Here is a 21,322-nt window from a genome sequence, read left to right on the forward strand (position 1 = left end):
GGAAAATTGATCCTATTTAGCAAACGAAATTATTTTAAATTGTATCATGCCCAAAGCATTCTAGCATTTACATACAAAAACGGAAATAAGGTCTGCGCCTCAAAGAGCATACATAGCCCAGCCCCTACTAACTGGAGAGAAGAGAGATAAATACTACTTTATGAGTACATTCCTTAATTTTAGGAGGCTCTCAGGTACCTCAGTTACAGGCAGCATTTAAGTAGCTAGCTAGATATGTAAACAGTTAGAACAAGTTTTCTTCTATCCTCTATTGATGAACCAGGGGAAGAGACTTTAGGAGCAGACTGTATTTGCATAGACACACCTGATTAGCAGAGAGACCTGCTTTGCGAAAGTAATCAATTTTGGCTGTTTTGGGTTAATATGCACTTTAATCTTGGACCTGGGGATAATGAAATGTTATTATCCTGATTGTATGACGAAAGGGCAGCAGAACTTAATGTGTCCTAACTGAGGCGGTTACCCTCACTTTAACCTCACTCTCTTACCTTGCTCATTAAGCAGGGAGTAGTGACGCCAAATCCAAGGGAAAGTCAGAGAGGATTGGAATGGGTGTTCCTACTGGGTGATGTGGTGTTACTTAAAGAGCCTGTACCAGTTGATACTCCCCTCCAGTGTCTAAAGACAGAGCTGATCAGACTCAAAGGAGAGTCCTTGTTTCTGCTCACTAATTACTCACTAGAGGTGAAATCACTGACGGCAAGGTCTAGGGCAGCACTTCTCAAACTGGGGTCTGTGGACCCCTGGGGGTCTGCAAGGGTATTTCAGGGGGCTTGTGGGCCCCACTGATCAACTCCTCCCCCTCCCTCCCAGCGCCTCCTGCGAACTGGAGAACAGCTGTTCAGTGGCATGCAGGAGGCGCTGGTAGGGAGCGGGAGGAGTGGGGACGGAGTGCACTTGGGGGAGGGTGTGGAAAGAGTCAGGGAAGAGGAGTAGCAGGGATGGAGCGGGGATGGGAAGAGGTGCAATGTGTGATGGGGTCTGGGGCTGATCGGGAGGTTTGGGGATCCATGAAAATTTTAAAATCAAAATGGGGGTCCTCAGGTTGCTAAAGTTTGAGAACCGCTGGTCTAGGGGGTTGAACCTTAGACCTTGCGTAGAGACAGTATTGCACTGAAATACAACACAAAGGATACAGCAGCAGCAGCAGCAGTAAGATTCCCCACTACCCAATGAAATCACTAAGAACTGGACTAGGTAGTGGAACCATCACAGCTAGATGCAGAGGTGGCAGGCAACAGCATAGACAACAGCGGTAGCAGCGAGCAGCAGAAGGGGCATTGCTCCCCTCAGGGGTAGGAGCTGAACTCACGTGAAAGCGCCCCTGACTTCTGGGACTTTGCTGACTTTGGACAACTGACTGTGAGTGAGCTGCAGCATGTTAAAGGGACATTTGTCTGTCAGGCTTTCACTCCACCAGGTGAGAAATTGAGGCAAAGGACACTGCCGAAGATATTGTGGGGAGGTGTTCACTTGTAGTTTGCATATTTTTGAATCATTATTGTGGTGTTTTCCCAAATTAATGCTGCATTTCCTTTCCCTTTCAATAAAAGTTTTCTTTTGTTATTCACAGACTCCTGCTTGCAAGAGGGGAAGTATTGCCTCTTAGAGGTGCCCGGGATGGTATTTAGTTCTCCCAGCTTTTTGTGTGGGGGTGTTAGGATATAGATATTCAGGCCTGTCTGTAAAGGCCTATACTCTAAGAATTTAGGTGTATTCTTATCACTGAGCTAGTTATAGAGATATAAAAGAAAGAATCAAAATCACTGTCTGCTGGTGTAAGGGCCTTCTCTGACTGTGACAGTCTGAGGCCCTGTTCTTAGGCCTTTGGCTAAGCAGCAGAGGCAGCCATAAGTTGAGAAGCGACCGGTCACATCCTCACATTCCAAACTAGTCACATTGAAATAAAGTGCTATTGGGCTGTTAGGAATACAATCCTGTCCTGATAATGCCTATCGCCTCCAGAGAAAGGGAAGTGCCTAGAAGACGTAAAAGGAAACTTAGTTTGATAGCATCCTGTTTGGTAAGAACTCACTTATCAATCGACACAGCTGGGAAACCCTTATGTCTTTATAGATGTAGTTGTGAAATCCTCACTTCTGTATTGTTTTGTCATTATAGTTCCCACTTTGCTATTGTTTATTTGCATGGTCTCTGTCTGCTTCTGTGATTGTTTCTGTCTGCTGTATAATTAATTTTGCTGGGTGTAAACTAATTAAGGTAGTGGGATATAATTGGTTAGCTAATCATGTTACAATATGTTAGGATTGGTTAGTTAAATTTCAGTAAAATGATTGGTTAAGGTATAGCTAAGCAGAACTCAAGTTTTACTATATAGTCTGCAGCCAATGAGGAAGTAAAGGGGGGAATGGGAAGAGGGAATGGGGGTGGGGAAGTTGGAATCACGTTTTGCTAAGGCGGGGGAATGGGAACAGGGACACAGGTAAGGCTCTGTGATGTCAGAGCTGGGAAGGGGGACACTGAGGAAGGAAACTGGAATCATGCTTGCTGGAAGTTCACCCTAATAAACATTGAATTGTTTGCACCTTTGGACTTCGGGTATTATTGCTCTCTATTCATGCGAGAAGGATCAGGGAAGTAACCGGGTAAAGGAATAAGCCCCTAACAGGGGGCTTGAGGCATTTCTGTTTTGCAATATTAACAGGAATCTCTAGATATGGAACCTGGCCCTTGTTGCTGCCAGCACCACCAGGTGTAAGCAGGGGTGCTAGAACAATTTGTATAGTGGGGGTGCTGAGAGCCATTTAGCCAAACTGTAAACTGTATATAATGGAAACCACTTCAAGCCAGTGCGTGTTGCAGCACCCCCAGGACCCCTAGTTCCAGCACCTCTTGGAGCAAGGGTGACAGAGGGACAGAGTCAGAGAGCAGATAGAAGTGAACAAATTTGGCCAGTTTATTCACAGATGCTTATAGGTGTCATGGAAGATTTATGTTTTGAGAAGGGATATGAAGGAGGAGAGGATGGAATGGGGGACCTATGGATGAAGAGTACAGGAGTGTGAGCCCCAGGGTGAAGGCACAGAGACAAGTGTGGCAGAGGGACATGAAAGGATCAGCTAGACGCAGCTTGGAAGGGGCAGGGAGCAAAAGTAATCATGAGCTGAGCAGTAGGTAGAAGTTAAATTGTGCAGGGCCTTGAAGGCAAAGACAAAGAGCTTGAATATAATATAAATACTGCTGTAATTCATCTTGCCAGTTGTCTGAGAGAACACATGCCAAAGTGAAGACATGGGCATGAGGGTCCAGGCCATCTGTCAGGAGAGCCTTATCAACCAGTCTGAGGACAGATTGAGTACCTCAGTCACATGATATAAATCACTCTGTCACTTCACAGCTATTCTCCCTACACTGGTTGGGGACAATAGTTTATGCTGCTCAGGGGATGACAGAGGCTGTGCTAAATAAAGGAACCATGAGGCTGAAGTGGGTTACCTATTCCCACCCTATTCAGGATCCTGGTTCATTGTTCAGGGGCTCCTAATTTAAATAAGTAACTGGTGGTTTGACATAACATCTCTCAGGTCACACCAAGTCATGTGTCCCTGTGTCTGTCAAATGGTTCTGAACATTCTGAGACATGATGCCCTCAGTCTCAGAGACTTGATTTGGGGTGACCCAAGAGCTATTTTCTCATACACAGCTAGATGCAAATTCGAGGAGCATTTGTAAAATGGAGGCTGAGCTGGGGGTGACACAGGGTAAAACACTGCACAAAAAGAAAACTTCTACAGGGACCTCCATGTTCCAGGCTATTCAGAATCATCAGATGGATATGGAGATGTATGACTTGGGGTAACACAGAAGTATAAGGAACTGGGGATAAGTAATTGACTTCAGCTTCATAAGGGATCAATATCCTTATCTCATAATTATAAAACTATGAATCTGCATGTGCACTTCACGGATACACAAATAACCTCACTGTAAGATTTTTTTTGGGGGGGGGCGCTAATATTTGGGAAATTTCTGAATGTCTGAACTGGAATCCAAGCCAATTTGTACATCCCAAAGGCAGTGTGGGAAGACAATGGCACATTCATCTGGACAGTCTGTCAGAGTGGAGTGGTGAGGGAGGACCCTGCCCCTGGACCTCTGCTCAGGTCTAACCTTTCTGTAAACTCTCACCCCCCCAAATAGGGCCCAGCCACCCCTCTGTAACTGTCCTTCCCTGTCACTGAGCTTTAGGGGTCTTGGGGGAAGTAACCTAGACTCCCACTCCACTCATGAAACCTTCAAGGGACCACCAGCTGGTTTCTCTAAGCAGAGGAACCACGCCTCTTAAATCGTCCCAGGAACAGTCTTCAGGGAAGTGGGCTGCTGCTATTTTGTACCAAGCTGGAATGCACACAGGGTGCACCTGCCACCCTGGAATGTATACTGGGTGCAGAAGGAAGAGAATCAGAATTCCATTTCTTCTCCTGCTGGAAATAGATACTGGTGCTTTTGTAGAAGCAGCAGGAGAAGCACATCTGGATTTTTGCACCTTCTGCGGGTGGAGGAGCACCAGAATGTGCTCCTCATTATAAGTGTCATTATCTTGGAGGTTAGCAGAGGCCTCAGGGTTCAGACAGGCAGGTTCAGCAGGTTCAGACAGGCAGTTAGAATATCAGAGCAGGCATGTGGAGTGGAGGGAACAGCAGGGCAGCTGGGGTAGGAAAGAAGAAGTGGTGAGTTGGCAGGGGGAAAAAATTGCATATTTGTGACCAACATGGGTTCCTGGCATGGCAGAGAGGGGGCAGGTGCACAGGGTAACTTAGACAGATAGGCTGTGGTGGAACCTTGTTCCCCCAAAGGGAAGGAGAAAGCGAAAATGCACTGACGGGGGAGGAACGGGTATCAGCAGGAGAAGGTGGGCGGGGAGCTGCAGAAATGTATCCATATCTCTCTCTCTCTCGGCCTCCTGTTTTCTTTAAGGGTGTTTTTCAAAGCCCTTTTTCTCATCTCCTCCTCCTCCGAGCACTCAGCCAAGGTGGGAAGGAGAGACTGTCTGTGATCTGAACTGTGTTCTTTACCAGCTCTTGGGTAGGAGTAGGGCATAAACAACCTAGCAGCAGCAGCAGTAACCATACAGGGAGCAGGAGAGTCTCCACAATGAATGGCATAAGGACGCCTCAGCAGGTAGGGAAAGAGCTCTAGTCCCCTATTCATATCATTTAACACAGTTGTGCTCCCTCTCTTTTCCTTCCTTTCTATGTCTCTTTTTCACTCTTACCCTGCTCTGTGCCCTAAGGGGGGTTGAACAGCTGGACTCAATCGCACTTGAGAGTTGGGGTACAAAAGCACTTGCACAGGGCCCAACACTAGGGGTTCAGGTTCCAGCATGGGGATCTACAAAGTTTGAGTTTCAACTTTGTTTTGGATTTGCCTAATTTACACATAGATAACTCTTGGCTCCCCCTCCCTGCTGCCGGTGAGACAAGATATCAGAGTTTTCTGTCTCTATATTTATCTGTATCCCCTGCTTTGCCCACATTTGTCTCTAAGAGTCTTTCTTTCCACATCTCTGTATCAGAGTGAGTGAATTTGCGGGGGAGGCTCATTTTGCACGATTCCAGTTGGTAACTGCTGCTAGAACCACCAGTTACAATTCAGAGTCATCCCAGTGGGCAGTTTTGTCTTGGAGTTGCTGTCCACAGTTAAAGATTTTAGAAAACCGGTTCCCACTGGTGGCCATTTTGAGGTTATACTGAGACCTAAGTGAACAATTTGCAACAAATAATGTATCTGATGAGGTTTTTTTATAGTATCCATAATTTGTCCACACACAAATTGCAGAATTCCAGATACACTCTTTATTCAGAATTATTTGCAATTTTTTTCAACATTTTTTTTTTAGTGTGAGCTCATTCTTCAGTTGGAAATATTTGCAAATTGAAAATCACATTGTATTGGCTAATTATATGTCATGTGGTTTTGTTTCTCTTTCCTGACTAGATGTCTTATGTAATTAATCAACATAACTGCACATTTATAATCAAATGTACATTTGCCAAGTAGGGCTAATTTGGTTAAATATATAAGATCCAAATGGAACAGAAACAATACCATATGAGTTATGTAACTAATCAACATAACATTAATTTCAAAATGTCTATTAGGTTATAATTAAAGCTGTTGAATTCAGCAAAAAGCAGAGTTCATAAGCCTTTGTTTGTATTCTAAATTGCTGTTCCATTTGTTCGTGTTCATACCCATTTTTATTTTCTGTTCAGACAAATGGGGTTTTGTTGGCATGTATATTTGGGGAATGGCTGTTTTACATACAAATACCCATATTCTCATGAGAACAAGAGTAGTTGTCATTCATTATTTCAATTTTTTATTGGCTGTTTTTATGCTTCACACTTTTCAGTCTTCCAGGTCAGGGTTCAGCAAACCATCTCTGTTCAGCAAAGCACTTTAGTATATGCTTCACTTTCAATGTGTGCTTCAATCCCACATTTTCCAGGGATTTATGCACATGCTTAAGTGCCTTGCTAAACAGAGATGGATTTAAGCATGTGCTAAAGTGTTTTGCTGGATTGGGGCTCCAAATCTGAGAGGATAAGGTCTTTGGTGCAAGTGCACCCACAGAAATCAGGCCCAGATTAACCAATGTGCACTGGGTGCACTTGCACAGGGCCCCCCATATCAAGTTTTGCCCAGTTGCCCCTCCACTATGATGGAGGGGTGTTGGGGCCCTGTGCACCAGGTTGCAGCACCACTCAGGTTTGGATCAGCCAGTCCTCTGTCATGATGGAGGAGGGCGCTGGGCCAAATCTGAGTGGTAGTGTGACCCTGGGTGCCAGGTCACAATGCCTGGAGCAGGGAGCCGGACAGAGCCCCGTGGGACAGGAACCGCTGCCTGGGTGGTAAGTGTGAGGCAGGCTTGTTCTCCAACCCACCCACTTCACCCACCGCTCCCTGGGACCTCCCATCTGCCCTGTGACAGTATTAGGATTGTAGTGCTGAGGCGGAGGGTGCTGCTGCTTGTGGCCAGTGCTCCCGCAGCAGGGCAAGGAGGAGGAGGCATTGTGCCTGCCATTGAATCAGGAGACTGCATCCACCCCTGCATGTGATTACCGTGGCAAATCATGCCTCAGGCCCACTGAATAGCAAATGGTCAAAGTGAACAGTTTGTGAACAACCCAATGGCTGAAAATAATTCATTCAAGTTATTTAGAGAATACTTACAAATAATAGCTCTGATTCACCACTGCCTTGCACCTTTTGTTTCATCATTTACACCCATACTGAGTGCAAATTAGATGTAATATGCTACCATTCTGCTTTGGTAGTGTTTTACACCTGCTTTGTGCTCATTTTGCACAAGTGTAAATGTTAATGACAAGGGAGAACCAGGCCCAGTGAATGCATAGGCAGAAATCTGTCACAAACAGAAAAAGGGCTAAATTATTTGGAGAATTTATTTGCAACAAATAATTCTACTAGCTTTAACTGTAACAGTCTCAGTTCATGTCCTCCTAGTTTATAAATCACATGGTTGTTGTATCAACCAGACAAGGTACTAACAAGCTTCAACAGGACTTTATTTTCAAAGTGGAAACCTTTTTACCAAGCTGCTTCTGCACCCTCTGTAGCTCTCTCCCAGCCTCTCAACTCCTCCCCCCTCCTTCCTGTTTCCTGTCCTTTCAGACTCCCAACAGCCCCTGCTCCCAATTCTAATAATTACAAACAACATCTAAACACCACATTCCCTCCTCTCTTAAGAAACTCTCCCAATTAAAATAAACATTGTTGTTCTAACCACAGGAACAAATATGAAACACGACACTATATTGTTGGCAAAAATATTACACTGAAAACACTGTAGATACTACATAAATAGTCTCTAGTCCAGACAGGAGGTCATCTGGGTCTGACAGGCCGTCTCTCAAGCCCTGGTTCCAGTGTAATGTCTTGTGGTGTTGGTACTACGGTGAAGTCATCCACTGCAGACTGGGTGTTGGCATAATTTCCTCTTGGTGCATAGGCAGGTGCAAGATAAGAAGCATTCCATACCCACCCATCAGAAAGTCATCGGTGTAAGGTCCTTTCTTCTCTATGATTTTAAGAGGAGCTGTGAATTTATGGTCCCCTTTGCGTAAAATTCCTGGTTTTCGTATTCTAACAAAGGAACTACACTCAAACTTTGGTTCCTTAGCATCTCACCGCTTGTCTGTGAAAGCCTTATACTTTGCTTGGCTCTGTTCAGCTGTTTTTCTCACATCGTCCTTGGTTGGGGCATCAGGTCTTGCCTTTAACAATCCAGCAATGCGTTGTGGCATATCTTGTAGCCTGGTATGCTTGCAAGAAATCAGTAGTGAAGGGTATCCACAATCGTCCTTCCAGTATAGCCGTTTGCAAACTCTCTTTCAAATTTCTGTTAAATGGTTCGATTTCCCCATTGGCTTGAGGGTAATATAGGGATGACCTTCTGTGTAAAATGTTCTTCTGTGCTAGAAAAAATTCAAACTCCAGGGAAGTAAATTGACTACCATTATCTGAAACCAGTTCTTTGGGGTTACATTCCCTGCTAAAAACTGAAGAGAGGAACTTAATTACTGTATCAGAAGAGATTTGCGATGTAAACACAAATGTTTACTGTTTACTCAGGCCATTTACTGAAATAGTCTATTAAAGTCATGGCATAATGGCAGTCAATTGGAGCAGTATCAAAGGGTCCTACAATGTCAATTGCCACTTTTTCCCATGCAGATTCAGAAAGAGGAACAGGCTGTAATGGAGGGGTACATATCACTGCTGTCTTATCATGCATTTGGCAAGTGACACAGGATTTTATGAGTGCTTCAGTTTGAGAGTCCATCTGTGGCCACCAATACAGATCCTGTAGTCATTGTTTGGTTCAGACAATTCCCTGATGTGTATCTTGTGCCAGGTGTATGAGTTTTGACTGTAATTCTTCTGGCACAAGGAGCCGGTGTGTACCTCGTAGCACACAGCCATCAAACAAAGAAAGTTCATCCCGAACTCTAAAATAAGGCAGCAAAACTGAGTGGATGACTTATGTAATTAACCTACACACTGTAAATTCCAAATTGTGTATTTTACTCTTAAATAATCAGTTAGAAATTAGCTTCCAGTGACTATTCAAGCATTTGGGCTGAAATGGCAAATTTGGCAAGAGTTGGTGTTAGTAAAACTTGAGTGCCTGAATTTTCATGGAAAGCAAATAGGATTGTGAACATGGCTGAGTCAAAGTACACCTTCCCCTTCAGACTAATATTCTTAGAAAATTGTTTCCTTGCTTTGTTCACCTCTAGATATATCTTTGCTTTAAATGCTGATTCTTTCTCTTTCCTCTCCCTCCAACCACCAAGAATTTCTCCCACATTCAGCACTTCAGTATCTGAGCACTTTACAAAATTATCATTACCACAAGACAAAAGCTTCTTCCTTAGACACTCTGGGCTGGTTTTTTTCAGCGATTTCCTCTCCTCCTCTGTCATCCCCTTTATTGCAGATGTGGGGAAAGATCAGCTGAAGAAACAAGTTTTATACTTTGCGCTAAGAGCTGTGAGCTCTGAGCTTATTTTTCATGGGAAGTGAATTCTATCCGCTTGAGCCAGCTGCTGAAAAAGCTCTGCCTTCTCCTCTCCCAGGATTAATTCTCCAGACTAACATTTTCATAGTTCCTTATTAGACATCTATGGAGACGGACAAAGATCTTTTCTAGCGCTGCACTAGTTGAAATTATGGGCCAAAGATTCAGCAAAAAAATTCAAAAGTAAATTGAACAGTTTTGTTTTGTTCAAAATTTTTCACATTGTTTTCAATTTTTGAAAAAAAAAAGGGAAAAGAAAATTAATTTTGAAAAAATGTGTTTTGAATTTCTGGATTTCCCCCACCCCCCATATCAGTTTTTACTCCTGCCCATTTTTTAAAAAGGCAAGGGGGTGTAAAAATGGGGGGAAGGGGAGTGATTTTCTCTCACTATATATACACATTTTCATACATTTCCTGTAGTGAATCATTTAAATAGAGATAGTCGGGTTTTTCCACGTATTTCTCTAACTTCTTTACCTTTTCTATCCCCCTTTTTCAGGGGAAGGAAGTTAGGAAGTAAGTAAAATTGAGAGAAACTCGGAAATTTCCAACTATTTTGAAATAAAAAATTCAAACGTTTAAAAGATTTGGATATTTTAACATTTTTGTTTAGAAATTTTTCTAAACAAACAAGTCATCAACAATAATATATTTATTTATATATTTATTCACCAAAAAAAATTAATTAAACCCTATTTTTGGAGTCTCACACACACACACACACACACACGCACACACGTACGTATCTGCCCAGGTGATTACTTGGCTTGGCTTGATTCTGTGTCTAACCTTAAAGACTGAAACAGAAAATTTGAATTTGGCCATTTATTCTGTGAGGAGCTCATGAAGTAAGCAGAGCTTTTGGGAGATCTGCTTTTATTGACATTGGAGCCTGCCTTAGCCCTGCTGCACTGCCGAATGGACTTTTAACGGCCCGGTCAGCGGTGCTGACCAGAGCCACCAGGGTCCCTTTTTGACCAGGTGTTCTGGATGCCTGGCAATCCTATCTTTATTAACATATGTAACCTATAAATGACAGGGTTCATACCCCATTTGCCCATGCCCATCCCCCACCCTGGAATATCCAGTCCCCACAACATGGAGCAGCACTGAAAATGCTGACCCACTCCTCAGTCTCCTGTAAACCATTCAGACTCCACACTCCTTCATGAATTGAAGCTAGTGATGGCTTGGAGGTGAAAGGCTCTCTATCCTCTTCCTCAGTCTCCTCCAACCAGACAGCCAGTTTACCCACTCACTCCTCTCTTAGCTGGAAGGGGCAACCTGCACATGATAGGCTCCATATCCCATTCCTCAGTCCCCTGTAAGCTATCCAACTGTCTTGTACCCCACAACTTCAGGCCAGATTGGAAGATGTAAAAGCCTCCATATCCCATTGCCAAAACCCTTTGAGTATCCAGACCTACCTGAGCTGAGACCAGACTGAAGCCAGAGACTATTTGAAAAATTCTGTAGATCAGTGGCACCCTTTGCCCCCTACAGTTTCCCAGAGCCATTTTATCCCCTTTGGACCTAAGGTCAAGGGTAGTTAGTTTGTGTTGGGCCACGTGTATCTAGCCATGAGAGGCAGAGGAGGCATTCCCCCATTCTGTATCTTCTTCCCACAGCGCTAAGGGAGGAGATCAGTGTCCTTCTGAGCAGACCCAGGACATTGTTATTTCAAAAGTTGAATGTCATTCCTTCAAACCCAACATAAAATACAGATAAGCTAAATCCAAACGCTATTATTTAGGAAATATGAAGTGTTTTAGGAACATTTGTTCTTGTCATGACCTTCACAGCACAGACCCTAAAATCTCAGCTTCTTCGCATTATTCAGAATTGTGGGTTTGGAGGGAGCACTGTAAATATCTGGTTTGTTTGCTTGCTTGCTTGCTTCTTTGTTTTAATCACTGTTCTTTAAACAAAGGCATTATTTAATAAGGAAAATATTAATACACTTTATGTAGGGTCTACTGTGAATTATAGATTACACAGCAAATGAAAAGTCATATCTTGCTGCTTCCTGTCTTCTTATACCACAACTTTCAGCATTTGAGGAGGAGATATAAATACCCTTCAAAGACCACAAGACCACAGTACTCCAGGATTTTGAACACCTTGTAATCAGGCTGCCAACCTGAAAAACAGAGAAACATATTGCAGGGGCACGGAGGGGGCACAAGGGATGGTTTTGGAGGGAGTGAAGGAGTTGCACACAGAAGAAAAGAGTACCCACTCTCTCTGTTCTTAAGCCATGCAAATTCTCCCTCCCTTTCCACCCCTTCCCTGAGACTGTCTTCACTTTCAGAGTAAAACCCAGTGTGTGTTTTTCTCCTTTTTTTGTGTTTGGTCTGGTCACTTTCTATGTTTTCTACCCTATATGTGCAGGCCCAGCTCCTGTGTATTTGATTTCCTTTCTCCTATTCCAAATCCTGCCTTAATTAGTTGGGGGCAGATTTTCAAAGGCACAGTTATGCACCCATTGAAAGCCAATGGGAACTGGGCACCTAACTGGAATGTCTGCCTTTGAAAATCCCACATTAATGATTGTGCTACCTTTCAAGGATGTAAAATACTAGATGTGCTAAGCATTATGGCCCCAGATCCATAAAAATATTGAGGCAGGTTCCTAAATTCCATTGAAATCAATGGAAGTTAGAAGCCTCAATACCTTTGTGGATCTGGGGCTAGAACCCTGCTTTTTGCTCTTCTTCTATTCAGCTCTGTATAGGATCTTATATCATGCTCATCACTATAGTATGTGAGCAGCTTCCAGCAGAGGTAGGAGCACTTTCCAGCACTGCATTAAGCAGCGGGACTAACGTCTGCCATGTCTGGTTAGTTCTCTCATATTCTCCCATGGGGAGAAGAGTGTGTAGGAGTGTCATAAAAATAAAGGGAAGGGTAACCACCTTTCTGTATACAGTGCTATAAAATCCCTCCTGACCAGAGGCAAAACCGTTTTACCTGTTAAGGGTTAAGAAGCTAAGATAACCTCGCTGGCATCTGACCAAAATGACCAATGAGATGACAAGATACTTTCAAAGCTGGGGGTGAGGGGGAGGAAGAGAACAAAGGGTCTGTCTGTCTGTGTGATGCTTTTGCCAGGAACAGATCAGGAATGCAGTTTCAGAACTTCTGTTAGTTAGTAAGTAATCTAGCTAGAAATGCGTTAGATTTCCTTTTGTTTAATGGCTGGCAAAATAAGCTGTGCTGAATGGAATGTATATTCCTGCTTTTGTGTCTTTTTGTAACTTAAGGTTTTGCCTAGAGGGATTCTCTGTGTTTCGAATCTGATTACCCTGTAAGGTATTTACCATCCTTAGTTTCTGGAGGAGTCCATTCCACACTCTCAGATCAGCCCCTGAGAAAGCTCTGTCTCCTGCACCAATGACCTTATAGAATCATAGAATATCAGGGTTGGAAGGGACCTCAGGAGGTCATCTAATCCAACCCCCTGCTAAAAGTAGGACCAATCCCCAATTTTTGCCCCAGATCCCTAAATGGCCCCCTCAAGGATTGAACTCACAACCCTGGGTTTGAGCAGACCAATGCTCAAACCATTGAGCTATCCCTCCCCCTTCTGTTTCTATACCATCTCCACATTCCTCCTCCCCCACCTGGGTTTTCTGTTATCTTTTCTCTGCTTTTATTATGATTATTGTTTATTATTAATCATGTTTATGGCAGTAGTGCCCAAGGCCTAGATACAAACACAAAGCAGCTGCTGGTCCCAGCCCAAAAGAGCTTACAGTCTGAACAGACCAGAGAGACACAGGGTTGGGGCAAGGGGGTAAAACACAAGCAGAATGAACAATGGGATGGCAGCATGTTAGTGCCATGATTTTGGGGGAGGATTTGGGGGGTCAGCTAAATGGAAAGAAAGGGAAGGATCGCTGCAGTTGGTGAGGAAGAGGTGCAGAAACTGCTGTTGAGGGTTCTGCAAGGCATGGATAGAAGCAACTGGGGAACTGGTACAATTACTAATGTCTCTGGTTACCACCCCTCCTGTGTCAATACTAGTTGAACAGGTGGAGCTAGGAAGGCATGTGACCTGGTGTGACTTTAATAGGAATGTTTCTCTCTTCATCTCCTCTCTTTTCCTCACTCCCCCTTTTCAGGCCTGTGAGGAGGATCCGAGAGAGGCTTCAAAGAAAGGAAGATGGCTCCGGGGGAAGAGCCTGCTCCTGTGTGCTCTCATGCTCAGCACTGTCCTTGGGTTTGCATTGCTTCTTGCCTACACCATCCTGACCGGTGGCCTGGGTACAAGACATGACAGTCCTTCTCCTTTCCCTCACACCCGACCCACCAGTGAGACCCCTTCCTCTCTCCTCTCCCTTCATTGCCTTTTGGGCTGAGCATCTATGCGAGGTCCAGGCCCTGGATGATTCCTAAATCTTAGGAAAACAAATGTCTGAAGTAAATAAATTGTAATAAAGAGATATTGCCCTACCCCTCTCCAAGCCCTCCCTGCCATGTGAAGGCCTCCTCACTCCCAAGCTTCCTGCCAACCTAGTGTGGCCTGGCCCAGCTTCCATGAAGAGCAGCACTGCACCTTCTAAAAGCTATTGTATTACAGTACTCTCATCCCCTTTCTCTTACCGACAGCTTCTGTATCCCTGAGCAGTATTGGTCTGTCTGTAGGTGACCCAGCAGAAATAGGGATAAGTCTGGAATTTGGGGCTGGGGCTTGGAATTGCCCCTCCTTTCCATCCCTGAATTCATAGGCCCGTCCTAGTTTTCACAGGTCCAACCAATGGAATCCTTGTACTAATAAGACAATTAGAGAGTTCCTGTCAGTGGCAGAGCTGGAAATAAAGCCCAGGAATCCAGATCCACAAGCAGTCCACTTTTCTAACCACTAGACAGATCTCTGCTATAAAGGATCTATAAATATGAAGAGGCCAAGTCATACATATCCTGTTCCCCAGTTTACTTATTTTACCCTTAGCTGGCCTTTCCTTTTAACTCCTCTCCTATCCTTTCCCCATTTGTGAGGGCTGGGGATACCCTCACTATAGACCCCTAGAAGGCTGCATTATTTCAAATCTCCCACCTTTTCCCACGTACATCATACCAACCAGTGAAGGTCTGAGCCCTACTTGTATATTATACAGGACTTTGTTTAGGCCAGTTTCCTATGTCTCAGACAGATAATGGCCCTTCCACCCTTCACCTTGAGACATTATGCTGCAGCCTATGGCCTTGTCTAGACACAAACATCCAAGGGTTTAACTAAAGATGTATTATTATTTTGACTGAAGAGTAGCTTATTTCAGCGAAGAACTGACTTAACTGGAAACCAACATAAACCACTCTTAAAACAAAATAAGAATGTCTACCCAGGAGTTTACACAGGCTTAATTAAATCAGTTTTTAAATCAACATAAGTTGGACTGGTACAACTTTCCTCTGTAGAAAAGGTGCGACAGATTTCACTTTTGGGAAATGCTTCCTGATATATCATTGTTCAGGTTTCTCTCTTTTCCCCTAGCTATGCCCTTCTCTTCCTCTCTGGTGTTTACACTCTTCTTAACCTTGTAATGGTTATCATATTCCCTTGGGGTCATTACTTGGCCAAACACCCACTGACACAGTGAATGTGGTAAGAAGATGGAAATAGGAGAAGTTCGTTGATAATCAGCTTTGTGGCCGCTTGGGTTGTGCCAAGATGGGACCTCCTCCCTGGGGTGACCCTACAGCCTTTATTTTAATGGCTTCCCTTAATTGGTACTTATTGTCATCCATCCACAAAGTCTGACATAGGATAACACTTTATTCTCTGTTCAGCAATCGTTTTTCAAAGAATCCAACACTGTGCCAAAAGCATAGGATTTTTACCACAAATAAAACTTCACAATAACCTCTCTCCTATATTTTCATACAGTTGTCCTGAATTTCCTTCACCCTGCTAATGATGGCTCCTGTCTTTTCTTCTTGCCCAGAACCTTGTGACACCGAGGAATGTCTCACGCTCCTGGCCAGACTCCTGGAGGTGAGAAATGCCACCATAGACCCCTGTGAGGATTTTTATGGCTATGCCTGTGGCAACTGGGAAGCCAACCACTTGCGCACGGAGACTATGGAGTCATCAAATGTGTTTGATGTCCTGCTGGAAGAAAACCAGCTGATCCTGAAGAGGCTCTTAGGTAGGGAGGGGAGATGGATGGTGTATGTACTGCCAGCATCCTCTTCAGTCAGAGATGTGATTACTGACATACAACAGTGCAGCCATTCCCAACAGGGACCAAACCCAACCCGTCACCTCTCTGTCACTGCAACCACAAGCATGAACCCCAGCATGCACCAGTATGGGACCGCACCACTGGGAATAACACCATCCCCCTGTCACCACAACCCCCAACATGCATCACTACAGCCTTCCCCAGAAAATGATCAAACAATTTCAATCACCATAGACACAGGAACAACCACATGGTCTCTCACTTCAGCCCCTTAAAGTCCAAATCATTTTCCTGACATCTCACACCACCACTGTTGAAGTAGCCGTGCCAATCAGGCAGCAATACAACCAACCGTGCATTGACACACAACCACCCCCATGTTATCTCCCTGTCATTGCCACCAGAGCTATAACCATCCTAGATGGGAACATAAAGCTCTCTTGGGATTCTCCAGTGCTGACTTGTGACTGTATCCTTCTGTCTCTTAGATTTCGGATGTGATCATGTCTCTCGTTACTCTCTTGGCCCCTAAAAACTATAGCAGAAACCTCCTTGCTTACAGCTAAAGCTACTGCTTTGGTTTAGGTGATTGTGGGTTGTACTTTTTAGTGTGGAAAATCCAGATTTGATCTGTACTGGTGACCATGGCGTTTATCTATGCAGCTCCAGTATGCTATATTTCGTCATGGATTATCAAACAAGCTGTAGTTCCTGCTTCAGGATGCACATTACCTCTTACCAACCCCACCTCCTCACCTGATGCTGCTTCTTGCTCTTCTTTAATTTTTGGCTCGTTAGCGTTGTGTGCTTTCCTTTTCTCAGAGGTTCCACAGCTCAGGGTTGAAGGCTCAGCCAAGGGAAAAGCCATCCAGTTCTACCACTCCTGCATGGATACCCAACAGATAGAAGCAGAAGGGGCTCAGCCCTTGAAGGAGCTCATAAATCAGGTGATCATTGTTCACACTATATTATTTCTGAGCATACGTATACCCTTACACTTCAGAAAAGAGTTCTACCAGGAAAAGGATAGAAAACAATAGGGGGAAAGGTAATCTGCTTCATTATTTGCTCCTTCATTATTGCACTTGCCAGCACCAGGTCATTGGTGACTAAGGTGTCAGTGATGGCAAGTTGGTGGCTTCTGCCCATGGAATGAGTATAATTTGTAAATGAGGAGTCATAGCCTAATTTATAACTGACGAGACTCCATGGCACAAACAGCATTTCCCTAATAGATATGATGGGCCCAACGCTCATACTTGGCTGCCTGATTTCAGGCCCTGACTATGTATTTATTACCTTAATGTCCGTTCAGGCAAGTGCAGCCTTGCAGTTTCAGAATTCCTCCCATCCTGAAGGCAGGGATATTTTTATTAACAGAAACTCAGTGTAATTCAATAAGATCCAGCCTGCAGGATAGGAAACTCCCTGCAAAAAACAGATGGAATTTTGGGGCCCAATGAATGTATGATCTGATTTAAGCACCTAAATCCCCAAGTATGAAAAATGAGCCCTAACTGCCCTGCTTGAGGGTCACAGTGAAGTGTAGACACTTTCCTTTCATCCCCCTCTACCTTCTTAAGTCACCTGTGACCGTCATGTGGCTTTCTCTCAATCTCTTGCCCTCCCCTGCCCTGTATGGCAATTTTATGTCATTCCATAAAGATAAAGTGACAGGGTCACTTTAGGGTCACACAGTGAGTGTGAAGATTTTCATGGGGTCTTCCCATTCTTCTTCATTATTTATACTGATCCTGAACCTTGGCTGTCATATTCATCATGTTCCATGGGGTGGAATTTGGAAATCAGTATCCAGCAGCTGTTCTTGCTTCTCTTTCCACCAATGGTGATCAGTAAGTTCTCTGTTTGTCACTCTTTCCTCAGGTTGGTGGCTGGAACTTCACAGGCCCCGGGAAACAAACCGATTTTAACCAGACCCTGCAAACACTCATGGGCAAATACAACACTTTCCCCTTCTTCAGAGCATATGTGGGACCCAGCTCGTCTGACCCCAGCACCAATATTATCCAGGTGAGAGGATCAGCAGGAGATGGCAGTCGGAAAGGACAGAGTCAGAGCAGTACCTATTGGCCTTTAGGATCAAACAACTGCTTAAGCTACTGCGAGTGGAAACTGGACATATCTTATGAGTATTATAAACACATTAGCTCCATAAAAAGATCTCGCAAATCTATGCAATTAAAACAAACAAGAAGAACTGTTTTCCCATGCAGTGTGTAATTAAGCCGTGGAACTCACTGCTGCAGGATATCATTGACGCTACTAGATCATTGAGACTAGAAGAGGATTAGGCACTTTCATGAACTGAACCAACATCAGCAGTAACACTATGTAAGGGACAAATTGTTTTGGTCATCAGTCCTCATGAGCTGGGAGGCCAAGGAGTCCTCCTTGCTCCAGTTTTATAATATTACATAATAAGGTATGCTGTGGATATTTTAAAGCCTTTGTCTGTCAGAGACTGGAGACCAGATACTCTGTTGTACCAGTTCCTTTTCTTACATTTTCCACTAATTTCTTAATTTTGTAATTACTTTTTTAAAAACAACAACAACCTTTATCATTCATTTCTGGAAATTGAGCGTATGGGGAGTGGGTTAGGGTGAGCACATGCAGGTAAAGTTATTTCCCTTTCTCCCCCCCTTTATCTGCCCTTGTCTAGTTATATAGTAAGCTGTCTTAGAAGGGACTGGCTCTTGTTATGTGCATAGCACAATGGGGCCCTGGTCTCAGATGGGTCTCTTGGCATCACTTATTATAAACAAGTTATGAATTTTTATTTATTATATGTAATAATAATTAGGGCTGTCAAGTGATGAAAAAAGTCATGATTAATTGCATTAATTGCACAATTAATTTCACTGTTAAACAATAGAATACTATTTATATAAATATTTTTGGATATTTTCCACATTTTCAAATATATTGCTTTCAATTACAACACAGAATACAAGGTGTACACTGCTCACTTTATATTTTTTATTATAAATATTTGCACTGTAAAAACAGTATGTTTCAATTCACTTAATACAAGTACTGTAGTGCAATCCCTATCATGAAAGTTAAACTTACAAATGTAGAATTTGATGTACAGAAAATAACTGCATTCAAAAATAAAAACAACAATGTAAAACTTTAGAGCCTACAAGCCCACTTAGTTCTACTTCTTGTTCAGCCAATCGCTCAGACAAACAAGTTTGTTTACATTTGCAGGAGATAATTCTTGATTACAATGTCACCTGAAAGTGAGAGCAGACGTTTGAAGGGCACTAATGTAGCCAGTGTTGCAAGATATTTATGTGCCAGATGTGCTAAAGATTCATATGTCCCTTCATACTTTAGCTTCAACCACCATTCCAGAAGACTGATGAGTTCTGCTCAATAACAATCCAACGCAGTGCAGACCAACGGATGTTCATTTTCATCAGCTGAGTCAGATACTACCAGCAGAAGGTTGATTTTCTTTTTTGGTGGTTTGGGTTCTGTCATTTCTGCATCGAAGTGTTGCTCTTAAGACTTTTGAAAGCATGCTCCACACTTAATCCCTCTCCGATTTTTGGAAGGCACTTCAGATTCTTAAACCTTGGGTCGAGTGCTGTAGCTATCTTTAGAAATCTCACATTGGTACCTTCTTTGCGTTTTGTCAAATCTGCAGTGAAAATGTTCTTAAAAACGAAAAACATGCTGGGTCATCATCCGAAACTGCTCTAACATGAACTATATGGCAGAATGCTGGTAAAAAAACCACAGAGCAGGAGACGTACAATTCTCCCACAAGCAGTTCAGTCACAAATTTAATTAACACATTATTTTTTTAATGAGCATCATCAGCATGGAAGCATGTCGTCTGGAAGGGTGGCCAAAGCATGAAGGGGCATACAAATGTTTAGCATATCTGGCATGTAACTACCATGGAATGCCGGCTACAAGAGTGCCATGCAAACATCTGTTCCCACTTTTAGGTGACATTGTAAATAGGAAGCGGGCAGCATTATCTCCTGTAAATGTAAACAAACTTGTTTCTCTTAGCGATTGGCTGAAGAAGTAGTACTGAATAGATTTTTAGGCTCTAAAGTTTTTCATTGTTTTGTTTTTGATTGCAGTTATGTAACAAAAAAATTTACATTTGTAAGATGCACTTTCACGATAAAGAGATTGCACTACAGTACTTGTATAAGGTGAACTTAAAAATACTATTTCTTTTATTTATCATTTTTACAGTGCAAATATTTGTCTCAATAAAATCAGTTTATGACAATTGTACGCTGCTTGCAGATAAATTTCTTGAACAGATAAAGAAACAAAAGTCATTGAATACATTATTTCCCCATCTCTAGTGTTTCTGGTATTAACTAAGTGTTTTTCCTTCATTTCGTTCCTCAGATTGACCATCCTGAGTTTGAGATGCCACCAGAGAGTGACTACAATGAAAAAGCAAATTATCCTGAGGTACCATATCAGAGGCTGGGGCAAGGCAAAAAAATGCCTACTGGGTTAAGGGATCTACTTTGAAGTGTCCCCTGATTTGGAATGGTTTGTGAGTGGTGATCACATGGGCTCAGTGTCGGATGAGATCATGGGGCTATTCTAGGGCTTGTCCACACGAGGACAGGATGGGGGTGTTTTGGAACATTTTTAGCTAACAGGTTTTTAAGTCGTGGTGTAGGAAGGGCATGTTGAAGTTTTTTAATGTGTTAGCTTGTCAAGGGGAACATGGCTTGCAAAAAACTTGTCCTGATTATACTAGGACTTTATAATCTGTTAGCTAAAATGTAACGCATTTCATCCTAGCGTGGATGAGAGCCCTTGGAATCAATCACCTTTGAATTCAGTCCAGAAAATCCAATTCCATTTAGTCATTTCATCTTCTTCATCTTCCTGAACTGGATCAGCTGAATTGACTGCAATTTACTGAGTGTGGGTCTTTCAGAGATCTTAAATACCAAAGTTCTGTCTTCCCACCATGGATATTTAAGATCCCCTGATAATCCAAGTAGAAACAGGAGTCTGGTCTGCTATCTCTGTCCAAAATTTCCATTTTGTTTGTCTCACTGTCTGGAGTGGCTAACAACTGTGAGTGCCAGTCTCAGGCAGACTGTCAGAAAACAGGGCAGACACCCCAAACTGGTGGTGTATTCTATAATTAGATTTCACCAAGCCAGTAACAAATGTGCACTCCTGGATCGCTACATCAGCCTTACCATGGAGTCATAGCCTCTCCAGCCTATCTTGCTACCCAGACAAACTGGACGTTATGATAAAAGGTTGTATAATCCAATAATCACATCACATTAGGTTACTCCCAATCCCAAAGGATCAGTCACTTACCTCAGATCAACTCTGGATCTCACATCAAAGACAACGCTGGCAGCCAATTCTCTAGTAAACTAACTAAAGATTTATCAGATAAGAAAAGAAATGAGAATTAATGAGAGGTTAAAGCAGGCAAAATACATTAATAGGTGAGTCAAAGTTTGTAAATCCAAAATGATAGCAGCTGATATAATAAACTTCTAGTTGCC

At 43.1% G+C, this 21,322-nt stretch overlaps 1 protein-coding gene across 19 annotated transcripts in view; it reads left to right on the plus strand.

The window, feature by feature from the left end:
• The first annotated feature begins 4,933 nt into the window (after nt 1-4,933).
• KEL (Kell metallo-endopeptidase (Kell blood group)) overlaps nt 4,934-21,322 on the plus strand; it is a 43,487-nt gene continuing 27,098 nt past the window's right edge. For 6 of the 19 annotated variants that reach the window (XR_005227182.2, XR_006290222.1, XM_027830739.3 and 3 more), the window contains exons 1-6: nt 4,937-5,163; nt 13,716-13,905; nt 15,540-15,743; nt 16,602-16,726; nt 17,664-17,810; nt 20,184-20,249. Coding sequence is in view for 17 of the 19 variants with exons in the window: in XM_027830739.3 (XP_027686540.2) it covers nt 5,137-5,163; nt 13,716-13,905; nt 15,540-15,743; nt 16,602-16,726; nt 17,664-17,810; nt 20,184-20,249 (759 nt within the window). In the remaining 2 variants the exon portion in view is untranslated. Of the gene's footprint in view, nt 5,164-13,715; nt 13,906-15,481; nt 15,744-16,601; nt 16,727-17,663; nt 17,811-20,183; nt 20,250-21,322 lie in introns of those variants that run through there. The other 13 variants (XM_037911483.2, XM_007068607.4, XM_027830743.3 and 10 more) reach the window with 13 other exon arrangements.

The sequence above is a fragment of the Chelonia mydas genome, chromosome 1 (assembly GCF_015237465.2).
Source record: "Chelonia mydas isolate rCheMyd1 chromosome 1, rCheMyd1.pri.v2, whole genome shotgun sequence".
In the NCBI taxonomy this organism is placed as follows: Eukaryota; Metazoa; Chordata; order Testudines; family Cheloniidae; genus Chelonia; species Chelonia mydas.